The 14,773-nt window shown below is 38.3% G+C and overlaps 2 protein-coding genes across 8 annotated transcripts in view; both read right to left on the bottom strand.

The window, feature by feature from the left end:
• Window positions 1-166, bottom strand: part of LOC148741598 (uncharacterized) — a 3,029-nt gene extending 2,863 nt beyond the window's left edge. The window contains exon 1 of the mRNA XM_088743092.1: window positions 1-166. This exon is cut by the window's left edge and continues 32 nt beyond it. The gene's annotated coding sequence lies outside the window, so the exon portion shown is untranslated.
• LOC111342250 (transient receptor potential-gamma protein) overlaps window positions 1-14,773 on the bottom strand; it is a 122,780-nt gene that overhangs the window by 82,182 nt on the left and 25,825 nt on the right. For 5 of the 7 annotated variants that reach the window (XM_088743214.1, XM_088743209.1, XM_088743201.1 and 2 more), the window contains 3 exons: window positions 12,746-12,911; window positions 10,932-11,122; window positions 8,025-9,025 (listed from right to left, as the gene is read on the bottom strand). The exons of the other annotated variants lie outside the window; for them this stretch is intronic. In XM_088743214.1, the coding sequence (XP_088599340.1) occupies window positions 8,873-9,025; window positions 10,932-11,122; window positions 12,746-12,911 (510 nt within the window). In that variant the 3' untranslated portion in view covers window positions 8,025-8,872. Of the gene's footprint in view, window positions 1-8,024; window positions 9,026-10,931; window positions 11,123-12,745; window positions 12,912-14,773 lie in introns of those variants that run through there. 7 annotated transcript variants of the gene reach the window in all.

Raw genomic sequence — 14,773 nt, 5'->3', positions numbered from 1 at the left:
CCACTTTATTTCATGGCGCATCCTCTCATCCAGATCACCCTGCAACAGCGCGAGTAAAAGATGCAACCTCTGCCTCAAAGAAAAACCACTCATCATCTGCAGACCTGAATTGATCACTCAATAAACGCAGTGAACTTGTGTCCCCATGCCGCCTCAGAAACAAAGCATTACTGCATGCGCAATAACTGAGCAAAAGCACTTAAATTCACCGCCACGCCTCTCATGCAAATCTGTAAAGTATATGACCGATGGCAACGAATATTCTTGTCAATGAAATCCCCTGATGAGTGAGCAATCACGAAGCAGGATATAGGAAGTCTTTGTTTCGATTTTTCCGTATACTAGGCAGTGCTCGATACATAAAAGTAGAGCGCAATAAATTTTGAGTAGAAAAATACGACTTCATTTTTATCCCTACAAGCCTGTTTCGTGGTTGCTCACTCATCAAGGGATTTTATTGTCAAGAATATTCGTTACCATCATTTATATACTCTACAAATTTTCATAGGAGGCGTAGCCGTGAATTACGTGCTTTGTTCAGTTATTGCGCAGTAATACTTTGTTTCTGTGGTGGCATGAGGACACACGTTCATTACTTTTATTGAGTGATGATAATTCAGGTGGGCAGATGATGAGTAGTTTCTGCTCACCGGCGTGCCGCCTCACGCAAGATAGAGTCATTCATTAATCAAATGACTCCTTTCATTGCTCAATTCAACTGTCCTTCATTCAGTGATAAGATGGTATATTTACCATACAATACTCGCGATAAGTTGATTTGCCTTTACTTTGGATAGTAGACTTACAACACGATTGAGTGCATGTGGGAAATGTCCTTGAAGTAGTAACGCTATGTAACGCAGTACAGAAAGCACAACAACAGGACTTTTCCCTGCCATAACCGGTCTCAAACACTATCACATAAAATGCATCACCTTTACTGTTGGAGAGTGTTTGAGAGCGCTTGGTCAGTGCTGTTGAGGAAGGATCAAAGTGGACATCCGAATCTTTGAAGGCTTCTAACTACAATGTACAACAAATTTGACCTACAGGCATGATCTTTTTCAGGTCTGATTTTCGCTATTGCTTAAATAGCGCTATCTACTGCAAGGATCGTGCATCATATGTATCTAATACCGCAGTACAAAATATATGAACTTCATATATTTCATTGTATCTCATTTATCACTTTTACGGATTTATTACGAATCAACTTAATGGCCTGCTCCCAGTTGGCTTGTCAGCTCAATTGGTAGAGCACTGCACTAGTATCGCAGAGGTCAGTGGTTCGAATCCCGTACAGGCCTGATTTTTTTCAGGTCTGATTTTGGCTATTGCTTAAATACTGCGAGGATCGTGCATCATATGTAAATTTGACCTTCTCGAAAACCGGTCTCAAATTTCATACCAAAGAAACAGTGCCTGTGTTTATCCTTAAGAAGACAGTATATCAACAAATACGTATAAAAAATACTTCTATACATTCAGAATGTATCAAATTGCCTTTATCTATAGTGAAAAGAGAAAGAAACGACCTAACTTCTACGGAATGCTCCATCAAAATCCTCCGATTTCTGCCGCTTTCACCGCCATATTGAAAATAACGCCACCACAATACAACGCAATCGAAGTGCGCAAACCGCTTGAGAATGGTGCAACTGTGACGTAGCAATTATCTTCTCAAATTGCTTTGGAAGGGACACGTCCTGAAAAATTTGCTGTCAGATATCTCTAATGGTATTAATCGATATATCCACAAAAATAAATTCTAAGTGGACTAATTTCTGTGACAGTGTTGTTGTTATCTCGTTAGTTCTTAAAGTATGAAGGCTGATAGTTTCTAAAGAAACTGTTTGGGGCTGTGTCGGTGGGGGTAACGAAATAATTTGAATATATCAACAAAGTTGAAATGGTAAATTGGCCACCGTTACGATTATAAAAGCTGACGTTTCGAGTGTTAGCCCTTCGTCATTCGCTCCGACGAAGGGTTACCGCTCGAAACGTCAGCTTTTATAATCGTAACGGTGGCCAATTTACCATTTCAACTTTGTTGATATATTCAAATTAGTTCTTAAAGTAGTTGATAACTGTGATTTGTTTTTACTGTTGTGACAGCTCAAGAGAAAGTCATCTCTAGAGACACTTGGCCCTTACAAATGATTTCTTCCGTCAACTCGCTCACCAACAACACTCTCAGAGTGAAAATCATCCTCTTCTAACATAACACATGACAATATCTCAGCGCCAAGGTCAAACTAAACCCGAGCAAACATGACAAAAATACAATAACATTGTAACGCCGCTGCTACGCCTTTGTTACCGGACATTGATTCGCTTTAACTTTGATTCGTGTTAAACTACAGTAATGACATTATTGTTTGTCTATTAGGGACGTGATCATTCAAGTTTCACCCAGAACCGCGCTTTGGTGAGCTGCCTTGCTTTGCGCTAACAATAAGTGCTGTTTATCGGAAGAGCGTTTTTGCCACCCTTCAAGTTCGTTTGGTTGAACTCTTACAAGCGGGGCTGTTATGTAAGTGTCTATGTTCCTTTCCTTTGTGCTTGTGTAAAGAGCTAGCTTTTTAGTAGTGTCGCGAAGTTTTACACTTAGTTTATGGTATCTTTATCGCTCGTCTGCGCAAACTTGTGACATGTGGCCTACGCTGTTCACGTTACGTTAGAACGCTACACGTTTTTCTCACTTGGCTATTAGTTTGTGTTTAAGTTCGTTTTCAAGGGGTTCTCATTTATCTTTTCGAAGATATAGTCTTTGTGTGAGTTGGTTTTTGGGTCATCCAAGCTAAAAGTTTTAGCTTGGGTCTTAGCATCGGAGTGTCTGGAACGTTAGCTGGGGAGGAGGAGCTTATAGGTGGGGGGCTTATAAACAGCAGGATAAGGATAAGGATAATTTATTTATACACGGTTTTTCCATCAGTTGATTTAGTTACTTCTACAATAGAAACCTATCTATCTAGCTACGATAATAATTTGATAATAACAATTCAATTAAAATAAATAAATAAAAATTCTGCTTTTCATGGAGGCCGTGTCAAAAATTTACTTAGAATTAAGATCTTACTTTAAGATCTTACTTTAAACTGTGGCGATTTAATTTAGATTTGAAATCAGTCAGCGAAGACGCTTGTCTTAGGTCTACAGGTAAGTTGTTCCACAATTGAGCTCCGCTGTACAAAAAACTTCTTTTGAGATAGTTCGAGGTTGTGGAAGAACTAATTTGTTTTCGGTATACCTTAAAGTGCACCTAAACCCAAAATTTTTTTTCGCTTAACGAAATAAGCTTATTTTTTGGAGTATTTCTGTGCAAAAATTTTTTAATTTGCTTAAATCTTAAATTTTCTGTGCCTAGTCAAAATACGGAAAATCGGCCGTCATCTTGCCCCACGACCGAGGTTAAAGAGGAATGGCTCTAGCGGATAATGTGACGTGAAATCGAGAACACGAAAGTCTGCTTTTCACACATTTTCACTTGTTTGGGAAGGTTGTGGTCGATATTGTCCGAAATATGCCGACCAGGTGTGCTGTATGAGGAATGTATGAAGCGTGATACCCTCTTGCAAATTTCGCACGTTGCTACATCCTCGTACAACACACTTAGTCGGCATATTTTCGGACAAAATCGACTACAACCTTCACAAACAAGCGAAAATGTGTGAAATGCAGACTTTCGTGTTCTCGATTTGACGTCACATTACCGCTAGAGTCATTCCTCTTTAAACTCGGCCGTGGGGCAAGATGGCGGCCGATTTTCCGTATTTTGACTGGGCACAGACAATTGAAGATTTGAGCAAATAAAAAAATGTTTGCACAGAAATACTCCAAAAAATACGCTTATTTCGTTAAGCGAAAAAAAATTTTTGGGTTTAGGTGCACTGTCACGATCTACAAATCTTGATCTCAGATAAGCAGGTGTAATACCATGTAAGGTTTTATACATTAGGATAGATTTCTGTTCCAATCTTTGATAGTAGAGTCTTCGCCACCCTAGCGCCCGGAACAAATCATCCAAATTACTATCATAGCTCGCTGACATAAGGATGCAAGCTGCCCGATTTTGCAGACTTTGCAGTTTTTCAGAAAGGCCTTTGTTACAGTTTCCCCACACTATGTTACAATAATCAAAATGTGGTTGAATAAGGCTATTATAAACTTTAATTAAAACATTAAATGGAGTGAGATGCCGTGTTCGTTTAATCGCACCAATGGCAGAAGCTATCTTCTTAGAGATGTTTTCAATATGACACTGCCAATTTATACTTTGATCGACATAAACTCCAAGGGATTTAGCGGAGGTTACTTGTTCGATTGCGTTTTCGTTTATAATAAGAGAGGGACTTTCCGTAAATTGTGATAACTTCTGCCTTGATGCAATAAGCATGAACTCAGTTTTTGTCCTATTCAGGGTAAGTTTGTTAGCAGAGAGCCATTCGCACACATTGCTCAGGTCATGATTAAGACAATAATTTATATGCTCAATGTCAGTACTGGCAAACGTCAGGCTGGTATCGTCTGCATAAATTCTAGGTTCCGAATATGTCAAACAATGTGGTAAGTCATTAATATATATCAAAAATAAAAGAGGTCCCAAAATTGTTCCCTGGGGAACACCACATCTCAGACATTTGGGAGTTGACTTACTAGAATTTAAATGACAAATCTGTGTTCGGTTATCTAAATAAGCAGTTTATAAGCAGGGTACATCAGACGTTATAAGAGAGAACCAAGTCAAACTTAGGCTGATGAGTACTTCTTTGGCATTTCTCTTGGTTCATCCTCTCGACTGAGACTTGAAGGCTATGAGGAAATTTATGGTAGCCAGTCAACAACTCGAACCTCTCGCCAGCTCACCGGAATCAAAATCCCCTGGAGTTCCGTCGAGCCGTTTTTGACCATCTATTACTCGAGCTTCGGTAACTCGCACTTTCGCCAAATGAAAGCATGCTATTTTCCTTTAGGTCATTTTCTCCACAGTTGTGCTTGAGAAAAGTCAAACCGCGATAAGACAATTTAGGGAGAGTCAAAACAAATTGTGCTCGGTCTGTAGAACAAGAGAACCTTATTTGTAGTTACTTACCCAGGTATTCAATTTCGCGATTAGCGACACAGAAATTTGCGGGGTTTTATTTTTTGCCAATATGGAAATAAGGCATTAAATTTTGCGATTCAAACTTTCCCAACATCATTTTATTTTTCAAATTTCTTAACTTTAGACTGCACGAAAGATAATCTAGAGAATTTTTACGAATCTACTGATTCAAATGAAGATGATGGCTACATCTTTATTCCATGTGCGAAATCTTTAAACAGCAAATTAACTTCCTTTTACGATAGAATCGCATCATTGAATAAAATCTCGCATTCTGATTGGTTAACGAAGCGAGGTATTTAGCGTGGAATTGCGAGTTGAAAACGAGGCTAAGTGAAATTGTTTCGTATCTACGTCACCAAGCACAACAACTATCGTCAAATTGTTACAAAGTTTGGTTTCTTAGTCAATTTAAAATGTTTTCAAAACCATTGTCACCTTCTAAAGAGCAAAAAAAAACAAAGCGTTTTCAAAACGGGATGGAGGTTCTTCCTTGTTTTGAACTGAACTTCAAATTCTTCGAGAGGCATGAAAAACCTCTTTCGCTCGCGACAACCCGAAAACGAGAAAATCCTGTGAACACGGCCCAGAAAAAACAATCTCTGAGCTAACAGGTCACGCCAACCCGGGTTCAATATCCATCGGCAGCCATAATCTTTTAGAAAAACAATAAAGGATGTCCAGCAAGTTGGCTGGTTTCAGTCGTACCACTACGACTGTCACAGCTGCCAAAGCCAGCGACGGTCTACGCACTAAAGCTTTACGAGAAATTTATGTCAACAGCCTTGCACTTCCATCAGTAGCTGGCAATAACACAACATCAATGAATAACGGCATTCATGATATAGCAGTAAGAGTTCTAGGTGGATTGTTCACCAATGTATCGTTCAAAAATTCTCCAGTGAATATCTCCATCAACTTTCAGTCGAATGCTCATCCCAACGATTCAGCTAATGACAGTCGCCTGTAGTGAATTTCTACAAATAAAAAGATAAAAGTTTTTGGACTTTTCATGGAACACTTCTTCGTTTTTAAAGGAATAAAGAATCGATCAATACACGTATTTGCACTTCAAGGCACTTACCTTATATTAACTGCGATGTTATTGCACTTGAAATCAGTGCTTTCGCTTGCACACTTCATCACAGGTGGCGCAAGCTCTGTCACAGGCTCTTTCACAGGGAATAATTAAAGAGTTTGTATAGTGATTTAGTTAGACTTGCTTTTGAGCTCCGTAAATGTAAAGTTGTATGAAATAATCAAAGAAATAAAGTCTTAGCTTCATAGAGAGTAGTCTCTGTTGTTCTCCTCGCGATTTGAGGCCGTTTTGATGTGTTTTAGCTTGACGCCCTAAATCACCGTGCACAAAATACGGGAAGGTCGGAAACTTCTGTTGACACGTGCTCGCCAAAATCGATCGAAAACAACACTTAAATACTTTCCCTCGAATCAAAACTTGGCAGCGCGAAAGCCAAATAGTTGTCCTTTAAGTTCACTGAAAAAAATCCCACAAAAGATGGTTTGTCGAGCAACCAATTCAGCGAGAATTTCAAATTAACGGCCGTTCTGAATTCTTCTAATGCGTGGAAGGAACATCTTGTGCAGCTGAAAGACCGTTAATGCTCGGTCAACCTGGACCCCAGCCAAATCTCTCTCAACGGGTCCTCCCCATAGTCTTCTAACACCAACTCATCTCACATACTAAGGTAACCCGGGTAAGTCAACCCTCCTGGTAAGTCACTTGTTCTGCAGACAATCTGTTGGTTTGATTATCAGTCGACAAGTTGGTCAATCAGTAATACCCCAGTCAACCAATCTGTTAACGGGTCTAACAATTAGTCAATCAATCCATGCACCGCTTTTCTAACAAAATTCTCTCCTTGAATCATTTGGGATTTTAACCAGGACAAGACATTGCTAAAAGTGACAATACCTTAAGGTTGTTACCCAGAAAATAAGATTGAATGAAAATATTTTTTTTAAAGTCTTAGAATTATGTCAGAATTGTTGATGACCACATGTGCATCAAAAGTGGCAACAAAATTAAAAGACAAATTAAATTCATTCAATTAATTAATCATTTCTATACCTGAAAAATGGCTTCAGATCCTGGTACTGGGGAATTTAAGCGACTTGATGTTCCTTTCTGCAGATCATCTGTAGTATAACATATAGTGTACATGCATGTAGTGTATTGATTATACATGCACCTATTTTAATTAGTGACGACGAGTTTAGTATGAGTTCTAAGGTGAGCACTGTGTACTTAATTGAGTAAATGTACTATTAGCAGTAATCATACTGTACTGGAAATACTTGCACGCTGTAAAATTACTATAAGTTAGTAAACTCTTCTACTTCTAAATGTATAAAGCGTTTGTTAATAAAGTTCAGTAAACCCTGGGGAGGGTTCATTTGTCTTCTTGCTTCCCCAACCCTTTCTACAGCACCTGTGAAGACCCACCTGTCTGACCGCTCGAATTGAGGGAATTAAAATGCTATTTTCATTCCTTGATCCGTTCTTGCAGTAGTTTCTTTGACTTTATCGATAAATTTTGAAATATTTTGACTGATCACGATCTTTTCTGATCAGCCGCTGGGCAAGACTGGTTGTACACAATTTTACAGGGATTTGCAACAATTAATTTTCCATTTAAGCACTGGGAAGTTGACAGTTCATTAATATGTGACCGATCATCATTGTTAAAGTCGAACACTTTATCGAACGGCACAAAGATGGCTGCCCAACTTTCAATTTCTGAGGAATATAGAAAGATGGCAGTGATAGGGGGCACTGTGTAACACAGGCAATCAGATTTGAGAATTGTGTATTCCTCTTATTTGATTCGCTGTATCCTACAGTACCCCCTGTCACTACTGGAGATATATGTTAAGGATATATCATGGGCTTGTCAAACAATCGCGACAAAATTTCTTTTATTCAGAAATTTCCCGGGTGAGCACACTTTACAGGAGTTTGATAATAGCACAAAACTTGTATAAAACCAACTGTAAACGATCGCTTATCAGCAATATTGACTTAACACTGCACGCATTGTTCGAACGATTACGTAAACTGAGAAAGCAGTATAAATTCTGAAACAAACTTAAGAATATATGGTTAGGGGGCAGAGTATTTGTAATTCACATAGACTGATGTAAATGCGATCTGTCCATCTAGTATATTGACACTCAAACGAAAGAAAATAATCAAATGTAAAGAGAGTATTAAAATTACTTTTCTTTCTACAATACCGACGCGTTCTTCAGCAAACAGAGAATAGATTTAAAGCATAAGAAAAGTGATATCTTGATTGAATCCTACATTCTCCCAAATGATTTTCAAGCTGAAGGAGAGAACTGCTGACCAGATATTTGAAGTTGAAGAATTATATAAAGCAAAAGTAACTTTTAAAGGACACATGCTTTTCTTAATTTCTAAATTCTTTGCAAGTAAAATACTTTGAAGCTTTACGAGACATCTTACAGATGTAGATATAGTTTGTAGATACTATTTGAAATTCACCCTATTATTTATTCATAAAAATGGTAACAAACGAGTGTCCATTGAACGTAAGCTGAAAAAAACGTTTTCGTACAATTACTGAGATGGCTACAACCTTACTTATTTTCCTCCCTCCGTTAAAAAAGAATGGAGTAATGACAAGCGAGGAATACTGAAATTGGAGCTGCAAGGGTGCTACTGATCAACTCCCTGATCCATCAAAGCTCGCGCATTTACACTATCACCTGAGGACTTAACTCAAATTACAAGGAAGTTGGTTCTTTTTTCTCTTTTACTTCCATCGAAACCTGAACTAATTTTTTCAGTTCGGCAAGTTGTTCCTGAAGAAGGTCAATTTTCTCTTGCAGGTCTTCATTTGTCACTCTTCTGGAAGGGTCTCCGTCACGGTGGCACATCTAAAACATGCGGAAAAAAAAAGTAATATAAAGACAATTATAGCTGTAAGCTATGATCTCTCATGTCCGAAATTATGAAAAACAGATCTGTGTGAGTTCTATAGGTTGAGGTGAGATGTGCGTGCTCTTCGGCAGGTCGCTTCTTCTAATCAATCAGGCCACAGATATGCTTAACTTAACCCTTTTTGTTGAACAGGGTAAAAGGTTTCATAGATGTCTGCCAACTTTTGAAGAGAGGAGAAACGGCACCCTCGCCACATGCTTCGAATATGGCCACAACAACAATAACAACATCTTTATTTATAATCAAAATTTAACTTATAAATTAAGAGTACCTTCAATATAGCGAAGCTAATCGAGGCAGCTAGTATGAAAAATGTGTCAATTACATATTAATATAATATTATTCTAATGACCAAAAATAAACAACAATTATAAAGGTACAGACGTCAGTTACAAAAGTGAATACAAAAATATTGGTATACTCATTACGAAGCCACGAGCACATAATTAAAAACAGGAAAAGCTCAAAATACTTTTTATTTTAACGAAGTCTAGTTTCTTGTCATTTCGTTTATTAATACATCAATATCAGGATAAGAATCCTGGTTTAGAAGGATTTGAAGTAAAGATTCGGTTATTTTTTTCTTGAAACTATATTTTGCAAGCTGTCTCAAAACATCAGGAATACAGTTCCAAATTTTTGCGCCCATAGAGGAAAAAGAATTCTTATCGTGATTTAATCGAGAGTAGTTTATATAGAAGTTACCAGCGTTAGAAGATCGTGTGTTATAATGATGAGCATCTTTAATGGGTCGAAAGAGAGCAGAAATGTTAGATGGCACGACTTTGTTATAGACATCATCCATTAAGATAGAGCAATTCTTAAAGTAGATTAAAGGTAAAGGCAGAATATTGGTAGATATAAAAAGTGGAACAGCGTGAACATTAAACTTAGAGAAATTCATCAAGCGGACTACCCGTTTTTGAACATGGAGTATCTTATTTAGGTACGTTTTGGCTGCCTGTCCCCAGGCAGTAAGGCCATAGGAGATATATGGAAGAATGAGAGATCTATATATATCAAGCAAAGTCACGAAGGGAGTGAAATGCCTTAATCTAGATATTATACCTATATGACTACTGATCTTTGACGCGATGTAGCATATATGATATTTCCATCAGAGATTGCTATCCATTAGTACCCCTAAGTAGTTAACATATGATTTACGTTCTATACTTATCAGTCTATTACTTCAGTTGTTATATATATTAAGTTTAATTTCATAATCTAAGCGTTTTTGGTATGGATGAAAGATAACAAAATTAGTTTTCTTTTATATTTAAGGAGAATTTATTAGCGCTTAGCCGGTCACAGATACTAAGTAGCTCCACATTTACAACAGATTCAAGTGATTTTTAAATTCTTATCGGCATATAACAGATTTGTATCATCAGCGAATAGGTAGAATCCTAGTTTGTTTGAAGCCTTGTAAATATCATTAATATAAATCAGTAACAATAAAGGGCCCAAAAAAGAACCCCGTGGCACTCCACAAGAGGTTTTTTCTTTTTTAGAAATATAGGCACCTACCTGAGTGGTTTGGGTTTTTCCATATAAGTATGAACAGAACCGATCATTGATTGTACCACGAATTCCGTAAAGAGCCAGCTTACGTAATAAGATATAATGATCGACAGTATCGAATGTCTTTTGCAGATCAATAAAGACCCCACACGAAAACATGCCCTTGTCCATATTGAGTTGAATTCTATTGACAATGTCACGGGCACATTAAAGGTGGAGGAGCGTGCCGAGGTGTGTTAACTTATCACTCATGAAATCAAACCATTTACAGCTTTAATTCATAGCCCATCGCCCTCCCCCATTTCCTTTCAAACATACCTTTGCCAGCACTGTAATGCCTTTAGCTGCCAATGCGACGGAGGGAATCAGTTTTTGCCCTGAGGTGTACTTCAATGAAGATCGCGCCACTTCTTTACCGTTTAAGAAAAACAACACAGGGATTCTGCCATCGTGCACTCCCTCAAAATCAACTTCACACGCAATGAGATCGCCGCGGTGAGCCATGGCTCCTAATTCATCGATTTAAGATATTTTAGTACATAGCAAAAAGAAAAAAAGTTAAACCAAACACGAGGTAACAAATGATGTAACAACATTGTGTGAAATTGAACTTTTTTCTTTGTTGTTCGATCTTAATCGATGAACAACCTCTCCGTTCATCCGAAGTTAAAGTTCAATCTCTCTCGTTCTATTTCTACAAGGACTGAAATTTATACCAATGATCCAGGAAGTGCCATTTGTTGATATGAATCTCCTTGGCCTATAAAGTATTCTTTTTGGAGCACTTGATCAGCATACAGAAGGCGACATTCCGAACCCTTACGATCAAAGGATCCGGTTTTTTTTTTTTTTTTTTTTTTTTCAGTTTCACACCCCAGGCCTATGGATTACTAAGCAACTTTGTCCAGCAACACTCTATCCTGGGCATGTAACTACATCTTGCACGCACAACAACAATATATTCCGCATTTACTCCGTGCACATCAGAATGGTAATATCGAGGGGTCTATTTCGATTTGAAAGAGATACCCTCAATGTTACGAACTAACTTTTCAGAATCCTTTTCATTTTGGAACGGAAATTGATTGTTGGAAGGTCAGATTGAGGAGGACGGTAAAATCTTGAATGCGGTTTCAAAGGCCATCGGATCCTGGTTAGTAGGGAACTGGAAGTTTCGCCTCATTGTAAGTTTGCCTCCTACCTCAATTATGAGCCAGCCGTCCCATGTAGTAAAATAGGTTCGCCCCCACCCTTACCAGTTTCACCTCAGAATATTTCAACTCGTTTCCTATATCATGGTATATATCGATTAGCATGAAATTTCACAGCAAAACCATGACAAATATCGGTCAACATGCAAATTCAATTTGGCAACCGAGTTAACCAACGCGCGACTATTGCAGAGTGATGCAAAGCCGCTTCATTTCCATGTATGATCTTTATCTAACAGGGTTCACATCCCTTTCACAAATTTACCATCTTCATTTACATCACTATTGCGCATAAGCATCATGTATCGACATACCTATCCTTAGAGTATGCGGGATGTTTGTCACCATGGACCTAGTTAAACGGCCTGGCCTGCCACGAGTCTCCCATAGCTCAGTGGTACAGTATTCGAAGTACTGATCGGAAGGACGTATATGTTCGTCTACTGGGTACACTCGGAGTTCCTTTTTCCTCCGAGTATGCCTGTGTCATTTGCTGAATAATACCTTCATTCACTATTTTATGTTTGTGTTCGTAACAAATTTCAAATGCTATTTTTATGAACGAAAATGGCTTCTCCAGGAGGCAAGCCACATTTTGAAGCAATTACCAACGTACGTATTTCGTAGTTTGTTATTCACACTCGTGTGTCATTGCGCCTGTCCTTTCATGGCGACTTTTCGTGTTTTTGAACTCAACTCATGCCTCTGGAAAAGAAACTTTGATTTCGACCGAGGAGAAGTATGTTCAGCCATCAGAAAATGAGTGGAAAAATTAGGGGCGAATTGGTAAAAATGGGGGCAAACTCACCTTGCTTCAGAAGGGAAAGTCGCAAAGATAGTCGGGAACGAACTTGCAAGGTGGCGAAACCTGCGTAAATACTGTAATAGACAAGTGACACCTGTTGTTAAGGTAGCCCATACCTTCGACTTCTCTTCCACAACAGGGCACGCCTTCAAATATATTCCCATCGTCCACGTGGTAACCAACTGTTCCAGGACGCCACCCGGGGAAATTGTGATGGTTATAATCCTCATACACCACACCCAATCCTATTGAACGCCTCTCCCCCGTCTCCTGAATAAGTACCTACAAAACAATGAATATCCACTCGTTTCGTATCCACGGATGGTTCGTACTGAGCATTAATAGTACACCATATGGGTTATAACAGGCGTAAGATGAGGTTTCACGAAAAAGTTAATTTTAAAGTAAAATTAATTGCATAATAATCATAATAATAATAATAATAATAATAATGATGATGTTTATCCAGGGAGCCCACTCGCCGTAGCGGTTTTCAGTGGGGCCCTGCAAATAATAAAATAAAATTACCTAGGAAAAAAAAATTGATATTACAACAGTGAATTAATTTTAAAATAACTCAACAATGAGATAGCGCATTAGTTACAAACTTTTAAGCTTTGCCTTAAAGAGGGACAATGATTTCCTGTTGTTAATGTCCTTTTCTAAGTTGTTCCAGTCCTTAGAGGCTTGATAAATGAACGTTTGCTTGCCCCAATTGGTACGCACGCGAGGAAGATGTAAATCATTGCTTCTGCGAGTTAGATGAGAATGAAAACTACTTTTGCGTCTGATGTCAAATTTAAATCAATTTCCCCTAATAGATATTTTTGCATCATAACACAGCGATGGAAGTGTCGTCTCTTCGAGAGGGGCTTTAGGTCCAAACGATCTAGTGCCTCAGTTGATGAACTTCTTGGTGGCTAATTAAGCAGGACCTTGGCTGCCTTGTTTTGAAGAACTTGCAGATGACCCATAGGCGTGTCGTTATTTTTGTCACCCCACACTGTGTCTCCATAATAAAACGGTGAGATGATTAAGCAATTATATAGTGTTCGTTTAGCATGTAGAGGCAAAAGATGTCGTATTCTCTTTATCATTCCAATCCTTTAATTGATCTTTGTACTGATGGTATCAATGTGCTCGGACCAAGACAGAGTTTGGTTTATAACAACTCCCAAGTACTTAAGCGAGTCAGACCTATCAATAGTAGTGGAATTTACTTTAAGAGAGACGTCATTGACTAGTTTAAGCTTCCGTGGGTAACCAAAAATAACGAAATTGCATTTAGAAATATTTAGTGTCAACAGATTACTCTAAAACCAGTTAGAAACTGTAGTCAAATCTAAATTTAACTTACTTTCAAGGTCAGATAGATTAGTCGAAGAATAATAAATTACAGTGTCATCAGCGTAAAGAATAGTTTCTCTGGCAAGCTGACACGATGGTAAATCATAAACGTAGATAAGGAAAAGAAGCGGTCCTAATATACTTCCTTGTGGGACCCCAACAGTTATTGGTGCAGCAAGAGAGAGTGCATCTCCGACAGACGTCCTTTGTTTTCTGTTTGTGAGATATGACTGGAACCAATTTAGAGTATCAGCTGAGAGTCCAACCGAATTAAGCTTATGAAGTAAAAGGTTGTGGTCAACTGTGTCGAACGCTTTCGAGAGATCTAAGAAATCAGCTCCTGTAAGACGACCAGAGTCCATGTTCAGAAGTACGTTATCTGTAAAGTGTGTCAAAGCTGTATTAGTTGATAGTTCAGGTCGAAAACGAAATTGCTTGGAGGTAATAATCTCGTTTTCCTTGAGAAAATAGTAGAGTTGGTTATGTACTGCCTTCTCCAGAATCTTACTCAACGTAGGTAGCACAGTTATTGGCCTGTAATTGTTTGGGTCTCAGCGATCGCCTTTTTCGAAGAGGGCAGATACCTTTCCAAATTAAACTTCCATAAGGAAGGGAAGGTACGAGTGACCAAAGATTGATTAAACAATCTTGTGAGACTTACTAATTCAATACACTAGCTGAGTCTTTCAGAAGACGAACACTAATATTGTCTAGGCCAATTGCCTTGTTAGTTCTAAGTTCTTTAAGTTGATCGCACACGAACTCTTCAGTTATTGGTTTGAAAACAAACTTTGGTA

The sequence above is a fragment of the Stylophora pistillata genome, chromosome 1 (assembly GCF_964205215.1).
Source record: "Stylophora pistillata chromosome 1, jaStyPist1.2, whole genome shotgun sequence".
In the NCBI taxonomy this organism is placed as follows: Eukaryota; Metazoa; Cnidaria; class Anthozoa; order Scleractinia; family Pocilloporidae; genus Stylophora; species Stylophora pistillata.
Note: the sequence above shows the minus strand (reverse complement) of the source record. Positions and strands in the feature narration are given on the sequence as shown.